The following is a 19,287-nucleotide window of genomic DNA, read 5'->3' as shown; positions in this document are numbered from 1 at the left end:
CTCATGGCGGGGTCAGAGGGGGATCAGGCCTCATGGAGAGAGATCAGGGGGGTATTTGCAACTGGTGGAGGGATCATGAAAAGGATTTGGAACTCTTGGGGGGAGAGTCAGTTGGAGGATTTAGAACTCTTTGGGGAGGGGGTCAGAAGGAGGATTTGAAACAGGATGGGTGGAAAGGAGGGCAGCTATGTTAATGGTTTGCTGATAGTGCCACTGCACCTATTACCCCCTCTTGAGGTGGCAGTAAATGCTGCAGCACTTGGCAGTCATGACAGGTAGTTCGGGGTACAGATCCATGCACTAGCTGTCATACCAAGTTCATTGACAGCTTGGGTCAATATGAATATCTATGTTACTATTTCACAACATACATGATCATATGCCAGTTGTCCATATCCATATTTTGGATTTTTTATCTAAAATGGACATTCCTCCTGCACGTAGTCATCACATAGACATCCATATCATCATGTATTTTAAAACAGGCTCAGCATTGGCAGATCCTGTTCAGATGTCTTGAAATTTCCAATTTGAATGTCCTTTCTAAAATGCCGCTCCCCGTGTCTTAGTGACTTACAATTGTTCTTTCATGTAACTGCCTCCTTTTCCCATTACCTTTTGGAGCTCTGTGTGCCACCTAATTCTTATTTGTGTCACATGGAAGGCTGACAGGATAGGCAGAAGCCAGCAAAATGTAGTACCATCAACTGAAACCAATGAAGCCAAAAACTTCTTGCTTATAGTGTGTGTCTTAACTTGTCCCAAAGTGATGTTCCTCGATCCAAGTTTGTTTTTTTGTTTTTGGTGTCTTTTTTTTTTTTTTACTCTGTCTTGCTAGTGTTTAACTATATTAGACACATGGTCTTTTATAAAGGGAAGGGTGTCACATACACATTTCCTTTCTTAGTGACATTAATTCCCCTATTTGCACTGTGTTTTGAGGTCAGATAGTAGGAATATGTTATATTACAGACATCCCCCACTGGGATATGTTTTCTGAGGAGTTTGTTCTTTAAAATTCTCGAGCCCCCCCCCCCCCCCCCCCCACACACACACACTTTGGCTCTTCTCTTCCATCTTGTCCAAGGAGTGGGCTGAGGCTGAAGGAATACAGAAGTGGGAATTTCTTTAGGTCCAAAGGAACCAGGAGAGGATCACAGGTTAGTGAAGATGACAGGAAACTTAGATTTATAATCCTTGATTTTCTCTAAAGGGTTAACCCCAAGTGTATGAAAGAAGTGATGCTTCTGTTTGGAGAAAGAACAAGGACTGCTAGACAGTGGAAACTCTATAGTATTACTTCCAAAAGGGAATAATCAAGAGCTCATCTGCAATGGTATCAGGTGAAGGATTCTAGTTTTAGAGACTGCTGTCAATTTGATTTTGGTCCAGCTGCTGGCAGAGGCAAAATTGGATTCCTCAAGCTGGTGAATATGAGGATTTGGAAGGGTGAGAGGGCCAAGGTTTTTTTAATGTGATGAAATGAGGAATGGGGGCTGCAGTGGGAATCAAACTCAGTTCCCCAGGATCAAAGTCCACTGCACTAACCACTAGGCTACTCCTCCACTCCTCTTTACTCATTGGGTACATCACTCTTATCTGTGCCCTTCTCCTTCACAGCCAACTCTTGATGCCATACTCTCCACCTTGCTGTACTTACAGTTGGAGCAGGCTTTCTGAGCAGTGCTCCTCATCTCACCAATAATGGCACTCTACATGTGCGAAAACTGAGCATGCAAGGTATGCCGACAGTAGCAGAAGCCCAGGGAAATTGCTGCTGACTGCCAAGCTTGGTAGGAGTTCTGGCTGCCAGAAGAGGAGGTCTTCAGCTGGCAGGGTTTGGAGAATCCCGCCAGCCACAGCAAAGGTACACCACTGCTGGGTGGGCCTGAGCACCTGCCCACCTGGGGACACCCGTGGCTATGCCACCAGCAGAATCTAATATTGTATAGCTATAATTTTGGTTATTCTTCTTTGAAAATTAACTACAAGGTACCTAGATGACAAAAATATACTTACAGTCTTTGCATTTGCTATTTCTGCAGTCCAACTACAGGATGAAAATGTGTCCATATGTTTGTAAATTAAAGAGGAACTTTTACATACTTGGTATTCTTTGAGGTGTACACGGTTTCTTTTAGTCCTCACACTGTAATAATTTTCAAACAGAAACCATCTGAATATACAATTTTGAGAACCTTGGAGAGTTAGGGGCTCCCTTCCTACCATGAAAAACAACTCTAGCATTCTTTCAACAAGGAACTGGGAGTTACATCCAACAGTACAACCATCCTATAATGTATCACATTACTTCCACTGGTGTCTAAAATTTAAAACCTAGCAAAGCATCAAACTCATGATACAAACCCATTTTAAATGTTATTTGATGCACGTTCCTGAGGTGCTGTAGGCTTCTCATTATTTTGCCTCTGAAAAATGCCTAAATGTCGGGGGAAAGTGGATGCTCAAGCTTCCCAGCAGCTTCAATCCCACATCGTTGGTTTCGATGGATCAACATTTGAGAGGTCTTGGGCTAGAGGAGAGGTCTGGAGAAGGCCTGTTATAGACGCCAGCTGCAAGAGAGGATATGGTGGCGTCTCTGGGGTTAGAAACATCGTTAAGCCCCTGAGCGAAGAGCTCCTCCCCCTCAGCCACAAGGAGCAAGTTCTCCACTTCTTGAGTCAGCGGTGCCTTCTATAGGAACTATGTGGGGCACTGTTTTGAGAGAGGCTTGATTACATCAGCGGGTCTGAGGAGTTGCCAAACTGGAGCTGGAAGGTGAATTTTCTGAGTTTATTCCTGTTGTGTCTGTTCCTGAGTTTTTGCAAAAGAAGCCCACTGGATTCTTTATGGTTATTGATTTCGGATCTGGGGAATACTCTATTTTCACAAATTGGTGCTCTTACACAGAAGCTTTCTTGAGTAGAATTGGAAGCAGGAAAAGCTTAAACACAGGTGAAGGTGTTGTACTCTCGAGTGGATCAAATTAATAAGGATTTTTCTGGTATTCAGAATTTGCAGACTTCTTTTGTTAAAGATTTGTCTAACCTGAGAAATAAATGCAAGACCCTTGAAAATTTTGCAAGGAGCAACAATCTTTGCTTCTTAAACTTTCCAAGGGTATCTACTGTTATGACCTCGGAAATGGTAAAGCATTATATGAAGGAAATTTTGGGTATATCGGAGGATAAATTCCCTCCTTTCTCATACTATCTACCGAGGAAAGCGGTGGAACAACAGCAAGTTTGAACACTTTGGATTCAGAAGTAGCCACCGCAGTGACTTTGGTTGCTTCGGTGACACTATCTCCTGATAAACAATGGTTGTTATTAAGAATGTTTACAGGTATTGCCATGGACCTCTGATTTTGTTATGCTGATCTTTTTTTTTTAAACATATTTGTGTTTATTTTTGGGGGGGTTTTGTTTGCTTTAGTGTTCATTTTTGTATTATTTGTATGACAAACGCTTTCATAAAACATATAAAACTGAAAAAAAAAAGAATGTTTTTCAAAATTAGAAAGAAATTGTTTCTAGGTTTCCTGATGTATCAAGAGACACCCAACGCCGATGTAAGCAATTTTTAAAATTGAAATCTGGTGTTCTTCAAATAGGGGGAACCTTTTTCCTAAGATATCCATGTAAATGCATTATTAGACACAATGCTGTTAAATATGTTTTCTTTGAACCTGCTCACCTATCAGCCTTTTTGGCAACCAAGAGAGTTTCAGGAGACTGAGCCAAACTCTTCATTTAGTACCTGGAGTCCTTTATTGCCTATAATGTTTTCTTATATTTTTCTTTTATCCTCTCATCAAGTCTTGGATCCTTATATTGTGGATTTAAGAGTTTGTTTAATTTCCTTTTAGAATGTCTTTTTGGAAGATTTGATTTCCTTTCGTAACACTTTTCTGCACAAGTGAAATTGCTTGGATATAATTGTTAAAATCCTATATAATAAAATGCACCTCCAACATTCTGAAGCGGACTGCATGGCTGAGGCATTCCTGCTCTCTGTATCCATCTCCTGAATTGACATCACGTACTTCCGGGTTCGTCACAAGCAGAAGTGACCAACCACATGAGGTTTCTCGGCTTCAGAATGTTGGAGGTGCATTCTATTAAATAGCATTGGTCAGTTCCTTGAAGCACAGCCAGAGCTCAGCGTCCTGCACAGTGACGCTCAGACACCAGAGAGAGAGGGGGGGGGGCAGGGGGAGGTATCTCTGTCACACACACACTCTCTCTCTCTCTCACAGTCAATGTCTTTCTCTCTCTCACTCTCACAGTGTGTCTCTCACACACTCTATGTCTCACGCTGTATCACATTCACTCTCTATGTGTCACACAGTCACTCACACACGCTCTTGGTCTCATATACTCAGTCTCACAGAGAGTCTGTGTCTCACACATACTCTCTCTCTCTCGCACACACTGTATCTGTGTGAAACACACACTCTCTCTCTCTCACACTGTGTCTCACATACGCACTTGCATACACTCTCATTCTCACACACACACACTCTCTCTCTCACAGACACACTCCACCCAGACTCACTCTCTCTTTCTCACACACACACACTCGCACAATCACTCTCTCACACACAGTCACTCTCACATACACTCTCTCAAACATACACACTCCGAGGAAAACCTTGCTAGCGCCCGTTTCATTTGTGTCAGAAACGGGACTTTTTTTACAAGTTTATAAATAAAATAAAAAAAAGAAAGTTATTTGATAACTGATAAGATTGTTAGGAAAAAGCCAATTTCATAATCTTGCTTTCAATTATGTTCCTATGCATATTCAGAATATATAAAATATATGTTACACTGATTAAAGTGACTGGTTTATCAATGTTTCTAGCCTGTTTCTACAATATATTGGAAAACCACACCACTGGTGGAATCTATTGGCCATGCTAAATTCCTCTATTTAGGGTCTTTTTCATTTTCTCCCTCCTCTGTCTAATAGAAAAGATTTTGCTGAATCATGTCCCTAATATTGACTGCAAAGAAGATGCAGGAAGCCAAACATTCTTCTAGGATGCGCACCATTGAAAAACATCAATGTGTGTAAGACATTCCTTTCTTGTGCTGTGAGTCATGGCCATCCTCCAGGCATCTGTAACAAACTCATACAGCTGGAAGCAGGGACAACGATAGACTGCAGTTTTCACAGTAAACTTAATGTGCAAGACAGAACACAGAGTACCACACATACTTTAAACCCTTACAATTAGGGTTACCATATGTCCGGATTTACCCGGACATGTCCTCTTTTTGAGGGCATGTCCGGGCAACTGGGCAGGTTTTGCCAATCTGCCCGTTTGTCCGGATCACCAACATAAAGGATGCATGCAGGGCAGCGCTCCGGGCAGAAAAGAGGGGGCTCTTTCCTGCCCCGAAGAGGTCAGTAGACCACCAGGGCAGTAGTAAGGTAAGGGGAGGAGGGCGACGGGGTATGTGACAGGGGGGAGGGGAAAATGTGACAGGGGGCGGAGCGAGGGTGTGAAAGGGGGCGGGTGTGTGTGTGGTGGGGGCGGGGCATGTGTCCTCCTTTTGGGGGGACAAAATATGTTAACCCTACTTACAATAGAATACCTTGTGCAATATTTGAAGGAAGCCCATAGAAGTCTGAAGAGCAGATAGTGAGAAAAACGTGTGCATGTATCTGATCAAAACTGAAAGTGAAAGCACATATCAGCACATTTTTCTATAGTTAAGTATGAGCCTTTTAAAAATGTTAAATGCAAACAATTTTTAAAGGCAATAGAAAAAGTACACTGAAAAGATGCTGTGGGAAAGGTTATAACCCAGGCTGTTGATGTAGAAAACTGTTTACACAATTATTTATTTTATTTATTTGTGCCATTTGTATCCCACATTATCCCAAACAAGTTTGAGTTCAATGTGGCTTACGATAAACAGTATGATACATAACAAAGAATAATGCATAAGAAAGTAATTTGTTGTAAGAATCCAATTTTACAATACAGTATCATAAACATACTGGGATATTATGGATGTTAACATTTAGAAAATCTATTATGAATGAAAAATTGTACATGAAGCAAAGTGAAAGTTAACGGCAAATAACCAATTCAGGTAATAATTAATTGTTTGAGATACGGTTGATCTTCTGTGAGGGTTAGTTTGACTAGGAAGGATTTAAGGATTTTGCGGAATCTAGTATATTCCTGTATATTTCTTATTTTGGGTGGTAAGGAGTTCCACCATTTGTTTCCTAGGTAAGTGAAGTCTGCAGAGTGGACAGTTTTGTAGATCACTTTTTTGCAATTTGGGAGGTGCAGTCTGAGATAGATTCTTGCCTCATATTTAGCGTTTCTTTGATTATATGGTGTTAGGATGAGGTATTCTGTAATGTATCAAAAGGTATTATTGTAACATATAGAAAATGGGAGATATAGAGGATCTCTCAACTGGGGTATTTTTTTGGATGGGAATCAGGTAAAAGGAATATGGGTTGTAACCAGGAAGTCATTTTTATTATAGGCAGGTTGTTGATTGTATTAGGTGTCAAGCTTTTGGGGTTATTAGGCAGGAGGAAACCTACCTAGAGTGAGCTGTGAATGGGATGAGTGGTAGAGGCTGTACCTCTAGGTTTTATAGGGCATTGGTACAACAACGGGCTTAACCTATTCCCTATATTTCTAGATGGGAAGGGTTACTGGGAAAACAGTTTACTACTCAACAATGGGAAAAGATTTTAAAGAATTTGTTAACGAATGTCCATAGCGAGCAACATGGTGGAGAATGGTTATAAAATGTTGTATCATTGGTATCTTATCCTGGCATGGCTGAAACATACGTATCCAGCAGTCTCGGATGGCTGTTGGCGATTGTGTGGGGGGAGGGGGTACCTTAGAACACATTTGGTGGTCCTGTCCTGCCAAACAACCATTTTAGGATATGGGGTTGGATTACTGATGGATGTTTTGGGCACGCCATTGACTAAGACTATGGACTGTGGACTACTGAATATTAAACCGCCAAATCAGCCTGGAAAATTTTTTTCTTTGACTTGTGTAACTGATATGCCTTGTACCAAAGAGTGATGGTATAACAGAATTGCTTTTGTATTAGGTGGTTTACTTTTGTACACTTTGTTTTCTTTAAATAAATAAATAAATAATTTTTTTTAAAGGCATTATTGTAGCATGCTGTTTTACACAGGGCTGGATTCAGTAAATGGCACTCAGATTTCAGCACTGAAAAGAATCGGTGCTGAATGGTATTCTATAGTGGGGGTTCAGGATCGATGCTCGTTATAAACTAGCGTGTAGTGCCAGGACCCACACTCAATTTTGGGCACACGAATTACACCAACTGGAACCAGGTGTACATCCCAGTGCGCAAGTTGGGTGTGAATCAACACTCTTCTATAAGACTATGCACATTTTAAAGGATTGCTCCTTTTCAGATCTGCGCGGAAACACTTACATGCTATTTTATAAACGGGTGCATGTGTTTTCGTGCAGATCTGCCCTGTTTTGGTGCCTTGAATCCATTAGAACGCTTTTCTGAACTGACAATTCAGCATGGAAATAACACCTAATGTTTGGCGCCACATATAGAATTCCCTTGTTATAGCATGGGTTAATCTGATTGCTAGCGCTGGGAAATCCCCTCACAGCGGCAGGCAGGCCCGAGTTCACGCGCCGACAGCAGCGTTTGAACTCCTCGGGCCACAGCGAAGCCGTTAAACTTCTCCTTCTTGCCGGATTACCATTGTAGCAGATGCCTTATTCTTATTCTTTTTGTGCTTAATATTGGTATATCTATATATCACAAGACTCCTGAAGAAGGCGTTTTTTGCGCCGAAACACGGCTGTGTCAAGTCGAGTGTATAATTTAATAAAGAGATTGTTCCTCACCCACATCGCCTACTGGTGTTGTTGAACAGCCTACTCCTCCTACTCCCCCCTTTCCTCAGACTCTTAATCTGATTGTCAACGTTTCAAGGACAAGATATGCATCGGTAGAAGTGCCAAAACTTATCCAAATGAAAAGTCATTTAGGATATACCAAACTTACCATAAATCCACACCAGCTGAAGTTTGTTTAGCCTTTAATTAGTTGCATCATGTATGGCAGTGTTGATTTTTTTGTAATGTGATTTTACACTTTCAGACGAGTTATCACTTTGTAATATATGATGCATTGAAAGGCTGATTCAAAAAAGCGCAGTAACTCATGCTGCCATTACTGTACATTATCACACCTGTTAATTGTCACTGGCTGCATTAGTTTTAGTGGGGCTGATTACATGTAAAATGGACTAATGGATTTTAGTGAATCGGCCTCCAAATTTTAATTGATCAGTGTTGCTACAGTATTATCAGAAGGAATGAGCAGACTTGGGGGCTAATGCTCCAAACTAACGCCAGAGGTAAACGGAGTTACCGGATTTGCATACATGCAGAATGCTCAAAGGGCTCAATCACCGGTGCTAATGTGTGCTCCAAAGACGGCTGCAAATTGCATTCTAATGGAGGAGTGGCCTAGTGGTTAGAGTGGTGGACTTTGGTCCTGGGGAACTGGGTTCGATTCCCACTGCAGGCATAGGCAGCTCCTTGTGACTCTGGGCAAGTCACTTAACCCTCCATTGTCCCAGGTACAAATAAGTACCTAAGCCACATTGAGCCTGCCATGAGTGGGAAAGCGCAGGGTACAAATAAAAAAAAAATGGATGCTAATGACATCAGTAGATATTTCCTTCCAATGCTCAGACAGAAGCGCTGCAATGCTCAGAAGCATATGATGGCCTATAATGTCGAAAACTTACCTCAAGCTCAGAGGTCGTGTAGAAGGTTTTGAGGACAAAACTGGGGGGTTTGTCTTATTTCATAAGCTGAAGGAAGCCCATGCAAGTCTGAAGTACAGGCAGTGAGAAACAAACCTGTGTGCATGTCCAATCAAAAGTAAAAGTGAAAGAACAGATCTATGCCTGTTTTTCTGCCTTTCAAAAATGTAAACAGTTTTTGAAAGGCTCATCTTAAAAGCACAGAAGAACAGCACCGCTGTGTGCTTGCTCTTCTGGGTTTTTTTTGCTGGGCATGCGTACAAGAGTTGCGCTTACTACTAAAATTTCCTCCCCCTACTTTCGGTTTACTAGCTCAAATTTTTGTGCGTATTATATGCATATGTTCTCCAAGCATCGCTTAGCTATTCTTGTGCGCTGTTCTTATGCTGTGAGCTTTAGCGCCCAGCTTTGAACATTTACTCATTATAAATGTTTTCTTTACGCTAGATCATTTTTACCTAACCTGGAATCATGCTTTGTCTAACAGTGCCTACAAATGAAGAACAAGAATTAGAATTTTGATTTCAAATCAAGATTAGTTAGGAAGCAGCCAAATTAAACACGTATTTACGATTATATGCCATTTTAAACACAAACCTGGGGCAATGGTAGGTAAAGGTCCTGTAGAGGCATCCATTGCATACCAGTCCAAGAGAAAGCCAGGCCTGCTGACAGAGCTGTCAGTTAGAAACTGAATTGTCATGGAGCTGCTGAAGGTTGAGAAAGATGCAGGAGGCAATATACCACAGTACGTTCCGATGAGATGGGAATGAATGCTGGGTCCCTCATAGAACTACATGGGAAGAAAATGGTAAAGATGTTAACACTACCTAAAACTCTTACTAGATTTTTCTGTTTAAGAAACAGTCTACAAATGCAGAAAAAAAATGATCCCATCAGGGCTTTTTTTTAAGGGGGTACTTGGGGGTACTAAGTACCAGCACCTTTTCCATTGTCTGCTAAAACTGACCCATGGAAACCAAGTTTTAATGGAAGAGCTCAGGCTCTACACACCAATTCTACCTTGTCATAGATTCTGTGGCTGGTTGCAGGTGTCCTTGCTATTGTGGGATGGGTCCCTCAGTGATCACTTCACCCCTGAAGGGTGGCCTAGCATTTGAGTACCAGCACCTTTTTTGCTAGTAAAAATGCACTGGATCCCTTATACCTAAAGCTGGGATTAGAGATATGTTTTCATTTTTGTCAAATATTTGTTTTCTTTTTTAACCTATCCTTCCAGAACACACTGAAAATGTGGTACAGTGATGCACATTTAATGCAATAAAAAACATAAAAGGCCCGATATACCGATCAGTTCTTTGCTGACCACCACTAGCAATTTTACCCAGAATTCATTGCTGGGCCAGTATTAAAGTGCAAAAATGGTGCTTAAATTTAGACAGCCTGTTACAGAATGAAAGAGCTAGGGGTCAATTTTAAAACAGAGTGAAGGCAGAGCAAGGAGTGAGTGGCAGGATTCCCTGCCTAGCAATGATTTTCAGACACTATACGGAGGGTAAATTTATAAAAGAATTTTTGCACATATATGACAGTCTACAGATAAAATGAAGCTTATAAAATTGCCTCATGCATGAAAAGGATGTGCAACAACCAGAATGTACGTACTTTTATATGACCCAAGAGTAGGCATGATCTGGGGCACAGTTTGGGTGAAGAACCGGGGGAATTATGATTTCAGCACAAACAATTACACCTGATTTTGAGAAGGTGTAAATAACCATAATTTTTAGTTGTAATTTCTGCATGGGAAAGAAAGCAAGCACGGGACAAGCACAAAGGATCTCTAAGGGAGAGGAAAAGATTGTAGAAATAATTAGTTGACATGATGGATAGGCAAAAAGTTTCTTTTTTATTTGCAATTATTCAACATTTGTACAAAGTACCAATATAAGAAAACAATATAGTCCACATCACAAGAATGAAAGAGAGAAATTATACAACAACAATAAAGAAAGTAAAGATTAAACCCTTACAATATAAACCATAAATCCTGGCTAAATTCCCTTCAATCCCCCTAAGAATCATCGTGTTTTCTTGTCTAACAGCAGTCTTTCTAACTGAACTGGCTCAAAAAAGGAATAGGTTGTATCAGGAAAAGCAATTATACATTTCACAGGAAATTTCAAAAAGAAACCAGCACCAAGTGCTTGCACTCTCAATTTCAACTGAAGAAATTGTTTACGTTTAAGTTGTGCTGCTCTAGAAACATCAGAAAAAAACTGAAGTTTCTTTCCGCAAAATAAAAATTCCTTTTTACTAAAATATCTTTTAAAAACTAATATCACGTTCTAAAGAGAAAGACACCAGAAGAGTGGCACGAGTGGGAATGTTCTGCCCCCATATTCATGGAGGCAAGGTGCTTGTTTATATGTGTTGTATGCTCTTTAAGTAGGATAGGACTACAAAGTGATGTAATTGTAGTTCTCTTGTGGTAGGCTCTTCCTGAGCACCTGTCCCTGTTCCCTAGGCCTTGTGGGATATTTCCTATTGGCGGGCCTCTTATCTCTCTGTATGTGGGCTGTAGCCCGCCCCTTCTTGTTCCATTGTGGGGTTGAATGTGTCTGCAGCATCTTTGCTGTAACTGTTGAATACTCCCCTATCAGCTTACTGTAAATGACCAGGGTTTTTACCAGTTTAAAAGTATTGACAACATTCATTCCCTGCCCAGAGCTGGATTTCTCCTAGCCAGTCCATGCATGCTAGAGGATGGAGTCTTCTTGAGAACAGACTCCCAATCTTCAGGGCATAGACTCTTATGGACCACTACAAAACTGTACGTTATTTTCCTTTGTTTGAATTTGCATTAAAGAAGATTTGGTTTAAGAGTTCTGAGTCTTCACAGTGATGTTCTATACTCTGGTAGTTAAGCAAACAGAGGCATCTGTGTACGGACTTCAACTGCTGCTCAGGCTGTATAATTAATTAGCTGTCAGATGCACAGTTAGTAAAAGTAACAATTACTACATAAGCCTCACTGTTGCCAGAGTGATCAGTAAAAGTATCCATTTGTGCAGCAAACCTTCCCACTGTTGCTACAGAGATAAACAAACTAAATATCTAGCTGAGCAGCGCCCAGCCAGACCTAGAAATGGGGGTAACTAGTGAGGTAATCAAATTTGTCGATGACACAAAGTTATTCAAAGTAGTCAAATCGTGGGAAGGTTGTGAAAAACTACAAGCGGACCTTACGAGACTGGGAATCTAAATGGCAGATGACGTTTAATGTTGTGAAAATGATCCTCCCCTCCGCCTGAGGGTCCTCGGGATCTCCCCTTCACCCTTGCTGCCCAACCTCCTGGTTCACTGCAGTCCACAGGGCAGGGCTCAAAGAAAGCAACTTCAAAGCAAACTTAACAAGTTCTTTATTTTGCTTGGGATCCAACAGTCCAGCAGTGCAAAAAGACACAATACTTGAATCAACAAAAAAAACCTCACAATTCCCCCTGTTGCTCCTCTCAGGGGTACAAACACAGCAAGAAAAAAAAAAAACAACTTTTAACTCCCAGGCCTCCAGCACCCAGCTGGGCTCCTTTTAGACAGTTTTATAGCCCTGGGTCTTCTTTCTCCCCCCCTCTCCCTTGGGAGGGGCCAAAACACTGCAAGCAGTTCCAAAAAAACAAACAAACATAGTTCTTGAGTCTTCAGCACACAGCTCAAACCCCTTCAGCTTCTTTTAGGCTTTTTAGCCACATTTCACACTCCACCTTCTTCCTGCTGGGCTCAGCCCACTCCGGGAAAATCTCTCATCCCTCTTCAACCAGAACTCTTTAAACTCAAAGTTCATTCACAGCCTGAGCTCTGGAAAATGAAAAGGCCCCACCCATCTGGGTCACTCTCTCTAAGCACTGACCCATTCTCCCACATGACCTTTCCTCTTTCCTCTCTTAGCCCAGTTACCATACCATGAAGTTACCTGGTCCCTTATTTTGTTACCTAAGGAGTGAGCCCAGGCTGAGAGGTCCATAGGCTCTTCCTCGCTCTCCTCTCTTTCTCTCTGCCCAGCTTCTTGATACTCCATGGGCTCCCCATCCCACCCACTTTGCAGCTGTTCCTCTTTCCCTTGATTACCCTGCAGGGGCACCACCCTTTCCTTGTTAGAGTTCTCCCCCTGTTCCTGCTGGGGAAGGTAATCTCTGTACCAGGCTTTGCCCCGAGGTTGCTGGGAAATGTAGTCTCTTCCTCTCCTCCATTTTACAGGGGTCACGAACCTTTCTCTGCTCTCTCTCGGGGGATGCTGGGTAATGTAGTCCTTTTTCCTCCACCCTTTTCTAGGGGGCATTACTACTTCTCTCGCTCTCTGGGGATGGAATGGAGGCAAGGCTCTGTTCTGCCTATGTCTGCTCGTGAGCTGCCTCCCTTCTTCCTCTTCCACTTCCATCTTATCTACCCCCAGGTCCTCTCCTTCACAATGTGAACAAGTGCAAAGAGATGCGCATGGGAAAGAGGAACCCAAACTATAACTACGTCATGCAAGGTTCAGCATTGGGAGTCACGGACCGAGAAAGGGATCTAGGTGTCGTCGTAGATGATACATTGAAAACTTCTGCTCAATGTGCTGCTGCAGCTAGGAAAGCAAATAGAATGTTGGGTATCATTTGGAAAGGGATTGAAAACAAAAATAAGGATATTATTCTGCCGTTGTATCGCTCCATGGTGCAACCGCACCTCGAGTATTGTGTTCAATTCTGGTCGCCACACCTCAAAAAAGACATAGTGGAATTGGAAAAGGTGCAGAGAAGGGCGACAAAGATGATACAGGGGATGGGACGACTTCCCTATCAGGATAGGCTGAAAGGTGGCTGAGGAGAGATAAGATAGAGGTCTATAAGATAAAGAGTGGAATGGAACGGGTCGATGTGGAGCGACTGTTTACGCTTTCCAAAAATACTATGACAAGAGGCCATGTGATAAAACTGCAGTGTGGTAAATTTAAAACGAATCGAAGGAAATTTTTCTTCACTCAACGAGTAGTTAAACTCTGGAATTCGCTGCTGGAAAAGGTGGTTAAGGCGGTTAACTTAGCGGACTTCAAAAAAAGGGTTGGATGGCTTCCTGGAGGAAAAAGCCATGGAATGTTATTGAATGCACGAGAGAATAATACAGTACTTCTAGGACGGGCGGGACAAATTGCTTGTTCTTTTGGTCGCTGTCGGTGACAGTGTATGAAGCTGACTCTGACTCAAAGTAGTGCAGAAAATAAATGAGGTATCAGAAAGATGCCTGACTGAGAGCCACTATGTAGACCAATTGCAAGCAACCTATAAGCAGTATCAGCAAAAATCACTAGAGTATTGTCAATTTCTAAGCAGGAAAAATACAGCAGTCTGCCCCAAAAGAGAGAGACAAGAAGCCACAGTCCTCACATGCCAGGCCATGGTGGCTGAAATAATTAAAGGAATAGAAACACACATAGCCCCTGCAGAGCACAATCTGCCCCAATACTCTGGCAGCACTAGAAGTTCCATGTCCCTGAAATCACATAGGACAAGCCACTTTAGCAGATCTGCTACAAACTCTCTTGCTCTTAAGTTGCAATGGTACTCAAGGTGTGTAAGAATATCACTGCATTACAAAGACTCCTGAGGAAAGCTTTACAGTTGAAACATGGCCTGTGTTGGGTCTATGCCCTTGTCTCAGTTCCTGGGTGGCGCCAGAGTCTGTGGTTTTTACTATTCACGCCTACGCTCGATTTTAGACAGCACCAGCATTTATGCCTTTCACTCCAAGAGAATTCTGGAGGTACATCTGTATACATCAATTTGAAGACCCCTGAAGAAGGCCGGTTGGCCGAAACACGGACCGTGTAGGGTCCTAATAAACTTTTTGGTGCTCTTACTCTTTTGTGGTGTGGACCTGGTCTATTTTGGTTCTCTCCCGCTCTTTTTGTTTTCTATTGAAAGCAAGAAGGCAGAACTAGATATCACCTTGAAGCTGCTCCAGCAGCAGAAAGAAGCAGCTGACCTCGAGGGCCAAGTAATAAGAAGGTATAGGGCAGGATGGTGGGGAGAGTCAGTTCAACAACATCATTGCAGAAGATTCTACACAGCAGAATGTATGAAGGCTCATACCCTGGCACACAAAAGCGCACAGTCACACTCTGACTCAGATCAGTCATGAGATTCTGAGCAAGCACATTCCTCCACACCAGAGTCTTGCTTACCCGAAAGAAGCAAGCCTAAGGTAAAGCACGCTACGGAGGTGAACCGCCACTAGAGTGATCCACACGCTCGCACACAAACAGATGCACTAGTGCCGGCTCTCGCTCCAGGAAAGCACACCAAGGGAAATGCTTCATTTTAACCACAGACTCTGGCGCTACCCAGGAACTGAGACACGGGCATAGACCCAACACAGGCCATGTTTCAACTGTAAAGCTTTCCTCAGGAGTCTTTGTAATGCAGTGATATTCTTACACACCTTGAGTACAAAGCCTCATAAAAGGACAAGAATGCATCTCTGAAATCGCTGAGTGACCATAATGATCACAATATCCAGATACTGCTGCGGACAGCAAGAATCTTGTCAAAGCAGAGGAACATATGCCATACTGCTGTAGTGGAATCTGGATATTCTGATCATTACGGTCGATTTGTGAGATGTGTTCTTCTCCTTTATGAGGCTTTGTACTCAAGGTGTGTAAGCATACCTCTGCACTTCAAAGACACCTGAGGAAGGCTTTACAGTTGAAATATGGCTCGTGTTGGGTCTACACTCTTGTCTCTAATCCACAGTTTAATAAAGGACTTGCGGTTGTCATCCTAATTCCCACCCTTCCTGTTTCTGCTTGGCTCTGACTGTGGGAGTGATTTGGTTCCTCGCGTTGCCTGTCCTTCTTTTAGTAGGATTTAAATATAACTTATTAGCAGTAAACCAAGAGTTTAAAGTTCTTAACCATAAAGACAAAAAGCTAAAGATTCAGCAAGTGATTTTTCAATAAGGAAAGAAATGGTATGTTATCATCAGCATAAATGTGATAATTCACACCCATATAGCCCAAAACTCTACAAATAGGTGTCATGTAGATGTTAATCAGGGTAGATAGCAACAAACCATGAGCAACACCTGAATGGACAGTTTTCCAATTCAATTTATCTGTACCTATGCATACTTGAAATTCTCGATTACATAGAAAGGATTTAAACCAACAACAAACAGTATCAGAAATCCCTAAATTTAATAACTCGAGAAAAAAAGCAAACAGCAAAAGAGCAGCATATTGTTCATCCTCTACTGTCTTTTATATCTGCTTTTTCAACTGGCTTTAATCAAGTCATTACAACAATAGAACTCAGCTGGGGTCCACACACCAGAGGTCCTTCTGGAACCCAGCAATCATATGCCCTAAAACTTGCCAGTAGATGTCACTGTTGTACGATAACTAATCCTTCAGTCCCTCAGGGGCTATCCATTCCAGTAAGATCCTTTTAACTGTTAGAGCCTCAGAATTACTGGTGCCTGGACTGCAGCTGTGATTTGTTAAAAGTTTATAGGACTGGCAAAAACAGCTGTAACAAACATCAGCATTCATCTGCACAACATAGCGAGAGGCCTCAGATTACTGGCACTAGGATTCTAACCTCAGAAGTTCGGCGAAGGTCCAGCTAATTTATGAAGTTCAACAGCTGGACCTATTTTCCCTCTGACTGAGACCTGAATTTTGAATCAATGGCCATCTTTTTTTTTCTTTTTACTTCAGTTACCATTTGAGACTAATTAAGATGGCAGTTTTACGATCCATTTCATAAGCAGTATGGTATGCGCTAAGTCTGAATATCATTGGCTTAAATATAGTAATAAAGACCCAATGTCTGCAATACTTTACCCAGTGTATATAAGTAAATATTAAACAGGGCAAGCAACACCGGGGTTCCCTGTGGAATCCCACAAAAAGAGCCCCAAGAACTTGAAATTTCCCCATTTCAAACCACTCAGTAAGATCTAGATCTAAGAAAGGCTGCAAACCAACTTCTGACAATGCCAGAGATACCAACAGACCTAAATGTGTCTGTCATAATCCACAAGTTCAAATTCTGAACTCAGATTGTGCTGCAATAACAAGGCAGTCCTATCTTTATCCAAAATAAGGCTGAGTTCAGAGATCAAAGCCAACATACAAATTCAGCCTAAAACCTATCCAGAGATATTCTTGAAGCTGGGAGGCCACCACTGCCTCTAAGAGTTTAGCTAAGTAAGGGCCTATAATTGGTACACAATTGAACATCCACATTAGGGTCCTTCAATAACGCAGTAAGGGGTCCTTTTGCAAAGGCACTCTAGCATTTTTAGCACGCGTTAAAAACAAGCATGTGCTAAACGTTGGAGAAGCCCATATATTTCTATGGGCATCTCTATTGTTTAGTGTGCACTAAAAACACTAGCCACCTTTGTAAAAGGATCCCTAAGTGTTATTAGTCCCATGGAGCTTGGACAATTTCCATTTGATAACACAAGATTCAAAAAAAGAGAGATGTCTCAATGAATAAGTTGGACATGGATCAAGATATTTAAAAAAAAAAACACCTTTGCCAAACCTGTAAATTAAGCTAGACAGGTCTTCAAGTGAAACAACATCAAAATGGTCCTAGATCTGATCAACTGGGACCTGCTCTACAGGTTCAGTGACAACTGGATTCTGCAATCCCTCTTGATTAATTGGGCTGTCGCAGAATGCAGATCTAAGGTGAATTCACCTACAAATTAATTTTATCAATGAAGCCTGGTAGTCAGACCAAGCTTTGTAAGTGGCTTGCTTTCAACTAGGAAAGAGAAGGTATTACTATGCTTGCGTCCTACCAGAGATAAACTGCTGCCAACTGATTTTTCTGCTATTTCCTCACTTGTTTGCAAGTAAGATCCTCTGTGGTTATCTCTTGCCTTCTTGGGATTAATTTTATAACAGAGCACCTAAGTTAAGTGAGCGGGAAGGTGCCTATTTTGATGTTATTTCATAAATATATAGGCACTTATGTGACTTTAGAAAATTCTAGAGCAGCCATAGCATCTACAGTGGGGGAAATAAGTATTTGATCCCTTGCTGATTTTGTAAGTTTGCCCACTGACAAAGACATGAGCAGCCCATAATTGAAGGGTAGGTTATTGGTAACAGTGAGAGATAGCACATCACAAATTAAATCCGGAAAATCACATTGTGGAAAGTATATGAATTTATTTGCATTCTGCAGAGGGAAATAAGTATTTGATCCCCCACCAACCAGTAAGAGATCTGGCCCCTACAGACCAGGTAGATGCTCCAAATCAACTCGTTACCTGCATGACAGACAGCTGTCGGCAATGGTCACCTGTATGAAAGACACCTGTCCACAGACTCAGTGAATCAGTCAGACTCTAACCTCTACAAAATGGCCGAGCAAGGAGCTGTCTAAGGATGTCAGGGACAAGATCATACACCTGCACAAGGCTGGAATGGGCTACAAAACCATCAGTAAGACGCTGGGCGAGAAGGAGACAACTGTTGGTGCCATAGTAAGAAAATGGAAGAAGTACAAAATGACTGTCAATCGACAAAGATCTGGGGCTCCACGCAAAATCTCACCTCGTGGGGTATCCTTGATCATGAGGAAGGTTAGAAATCAGCCTACAACTACAAGGGGGGAACTTGTCAATGATCTCAAGGCAGCTGGGACCACTGTCACCACGAAAACCATTGGTAACACATTACGACATAACGGATTGCAATCCTGCAGTGCCCGCAAGGTCCCCCTGCTCCGGAAGGCACATGTGACGGCCCGTCTGAAGTTTGCCAGTGAACACCTGGATGATGCCGAGAGTGATTGGGAGAAGGTGCTGTGGTCAGATGAGACAAAAATTGAGCTCTTTGGCATGAACTCAACTCGCCGTGTTTGGAGGAAGAGAAATGCTGCCTATGACCCAAAGAACACCGTCCCCACTGTCAAGCATGGAGGTGGAAATGTTATGTTTTGGGGGTGTTTCTCTGCTAAGGGCACAGGACTACTTCACCGCATCAATGGGAGAATGGATGGGGCCATGTACCGTACAATTCTGAGTGACAACCTCCTTCCCTCCGCCAGGGCCTTAAAAATGGGTCGTGGCTGGGTCTTCCAGCACGACAATGACCCAAAACATACAGCCAAGGCAACAAAGGAGTGGCTCAGGAAGAAGCACATTAGGGTCATGGAGTGGCCTAGCCAGTCACCAGACCTTAATCCCATTGAAAACTTATGGAGGGAGCTGAAGATGCGAGTTGCCAAGCGACAGCCCAGAACTCTTAATGATTTAGAGATGATCTGCAAAGAGGAGTGGACCAAAATTCCTCCTGACATGTGTGCAAACCTCATCATCAACTACAGAAGACGTCTGACCGCTGTGCTTGCCAACAAGGGTTTTGCCACCAAGTATTAGGTCTTGTTTGCCAGAGGGATTAAATACTTATTTCCCTCTGCAGAATGCAAATAAATTCAT

General features: G+C 42.2%; 1 protein-coding gene across 2 annotated transcripts in view; it reads right to left on the bottom strand.

Annotated features, from left to right (window-relative positions):
* Positions 1-19,287, bottom strand: part of CUBN (cubilin) — a 697,556-nt gene that overhangs the window by 194,285 nt on the left and 483,984 nt on the right. For both annotated transcript variants that reach the window (XM_030199596.1, XM_030199602.1), the window contains exon 39: positions 9,424-9,619. In XM_030199596.1, the coding sequence (XP_030055456.1) occupies positions 9,424-9,619 (196 nt within the window). The remainder of the gene's footprint in view (positions 1-9,423; positions 9,620-19,287) is intronic.

The sequence above is a fragment of the Microcaecilia unicolor genome, chromosome 1 (genome assembly GCF_901765095.1).
Source record: "Microcaecilia unicolor chromosome 1, aMicUni1.1, whole genome shotgun sequence".
NCBI classification, from domain to species: domain Eukaryota; kingdom Metazoa; phylum Chordata; class Amphibia; order Gymnophiona; family Siphonopidae; genus Microcaecilia; species Microcaecilia unicolor.
The sequence above is the reverse complement of the archived record's forward strand: the minus strand, read 5'-3'. Positions and strand labels throughout refer to the sequence as shown.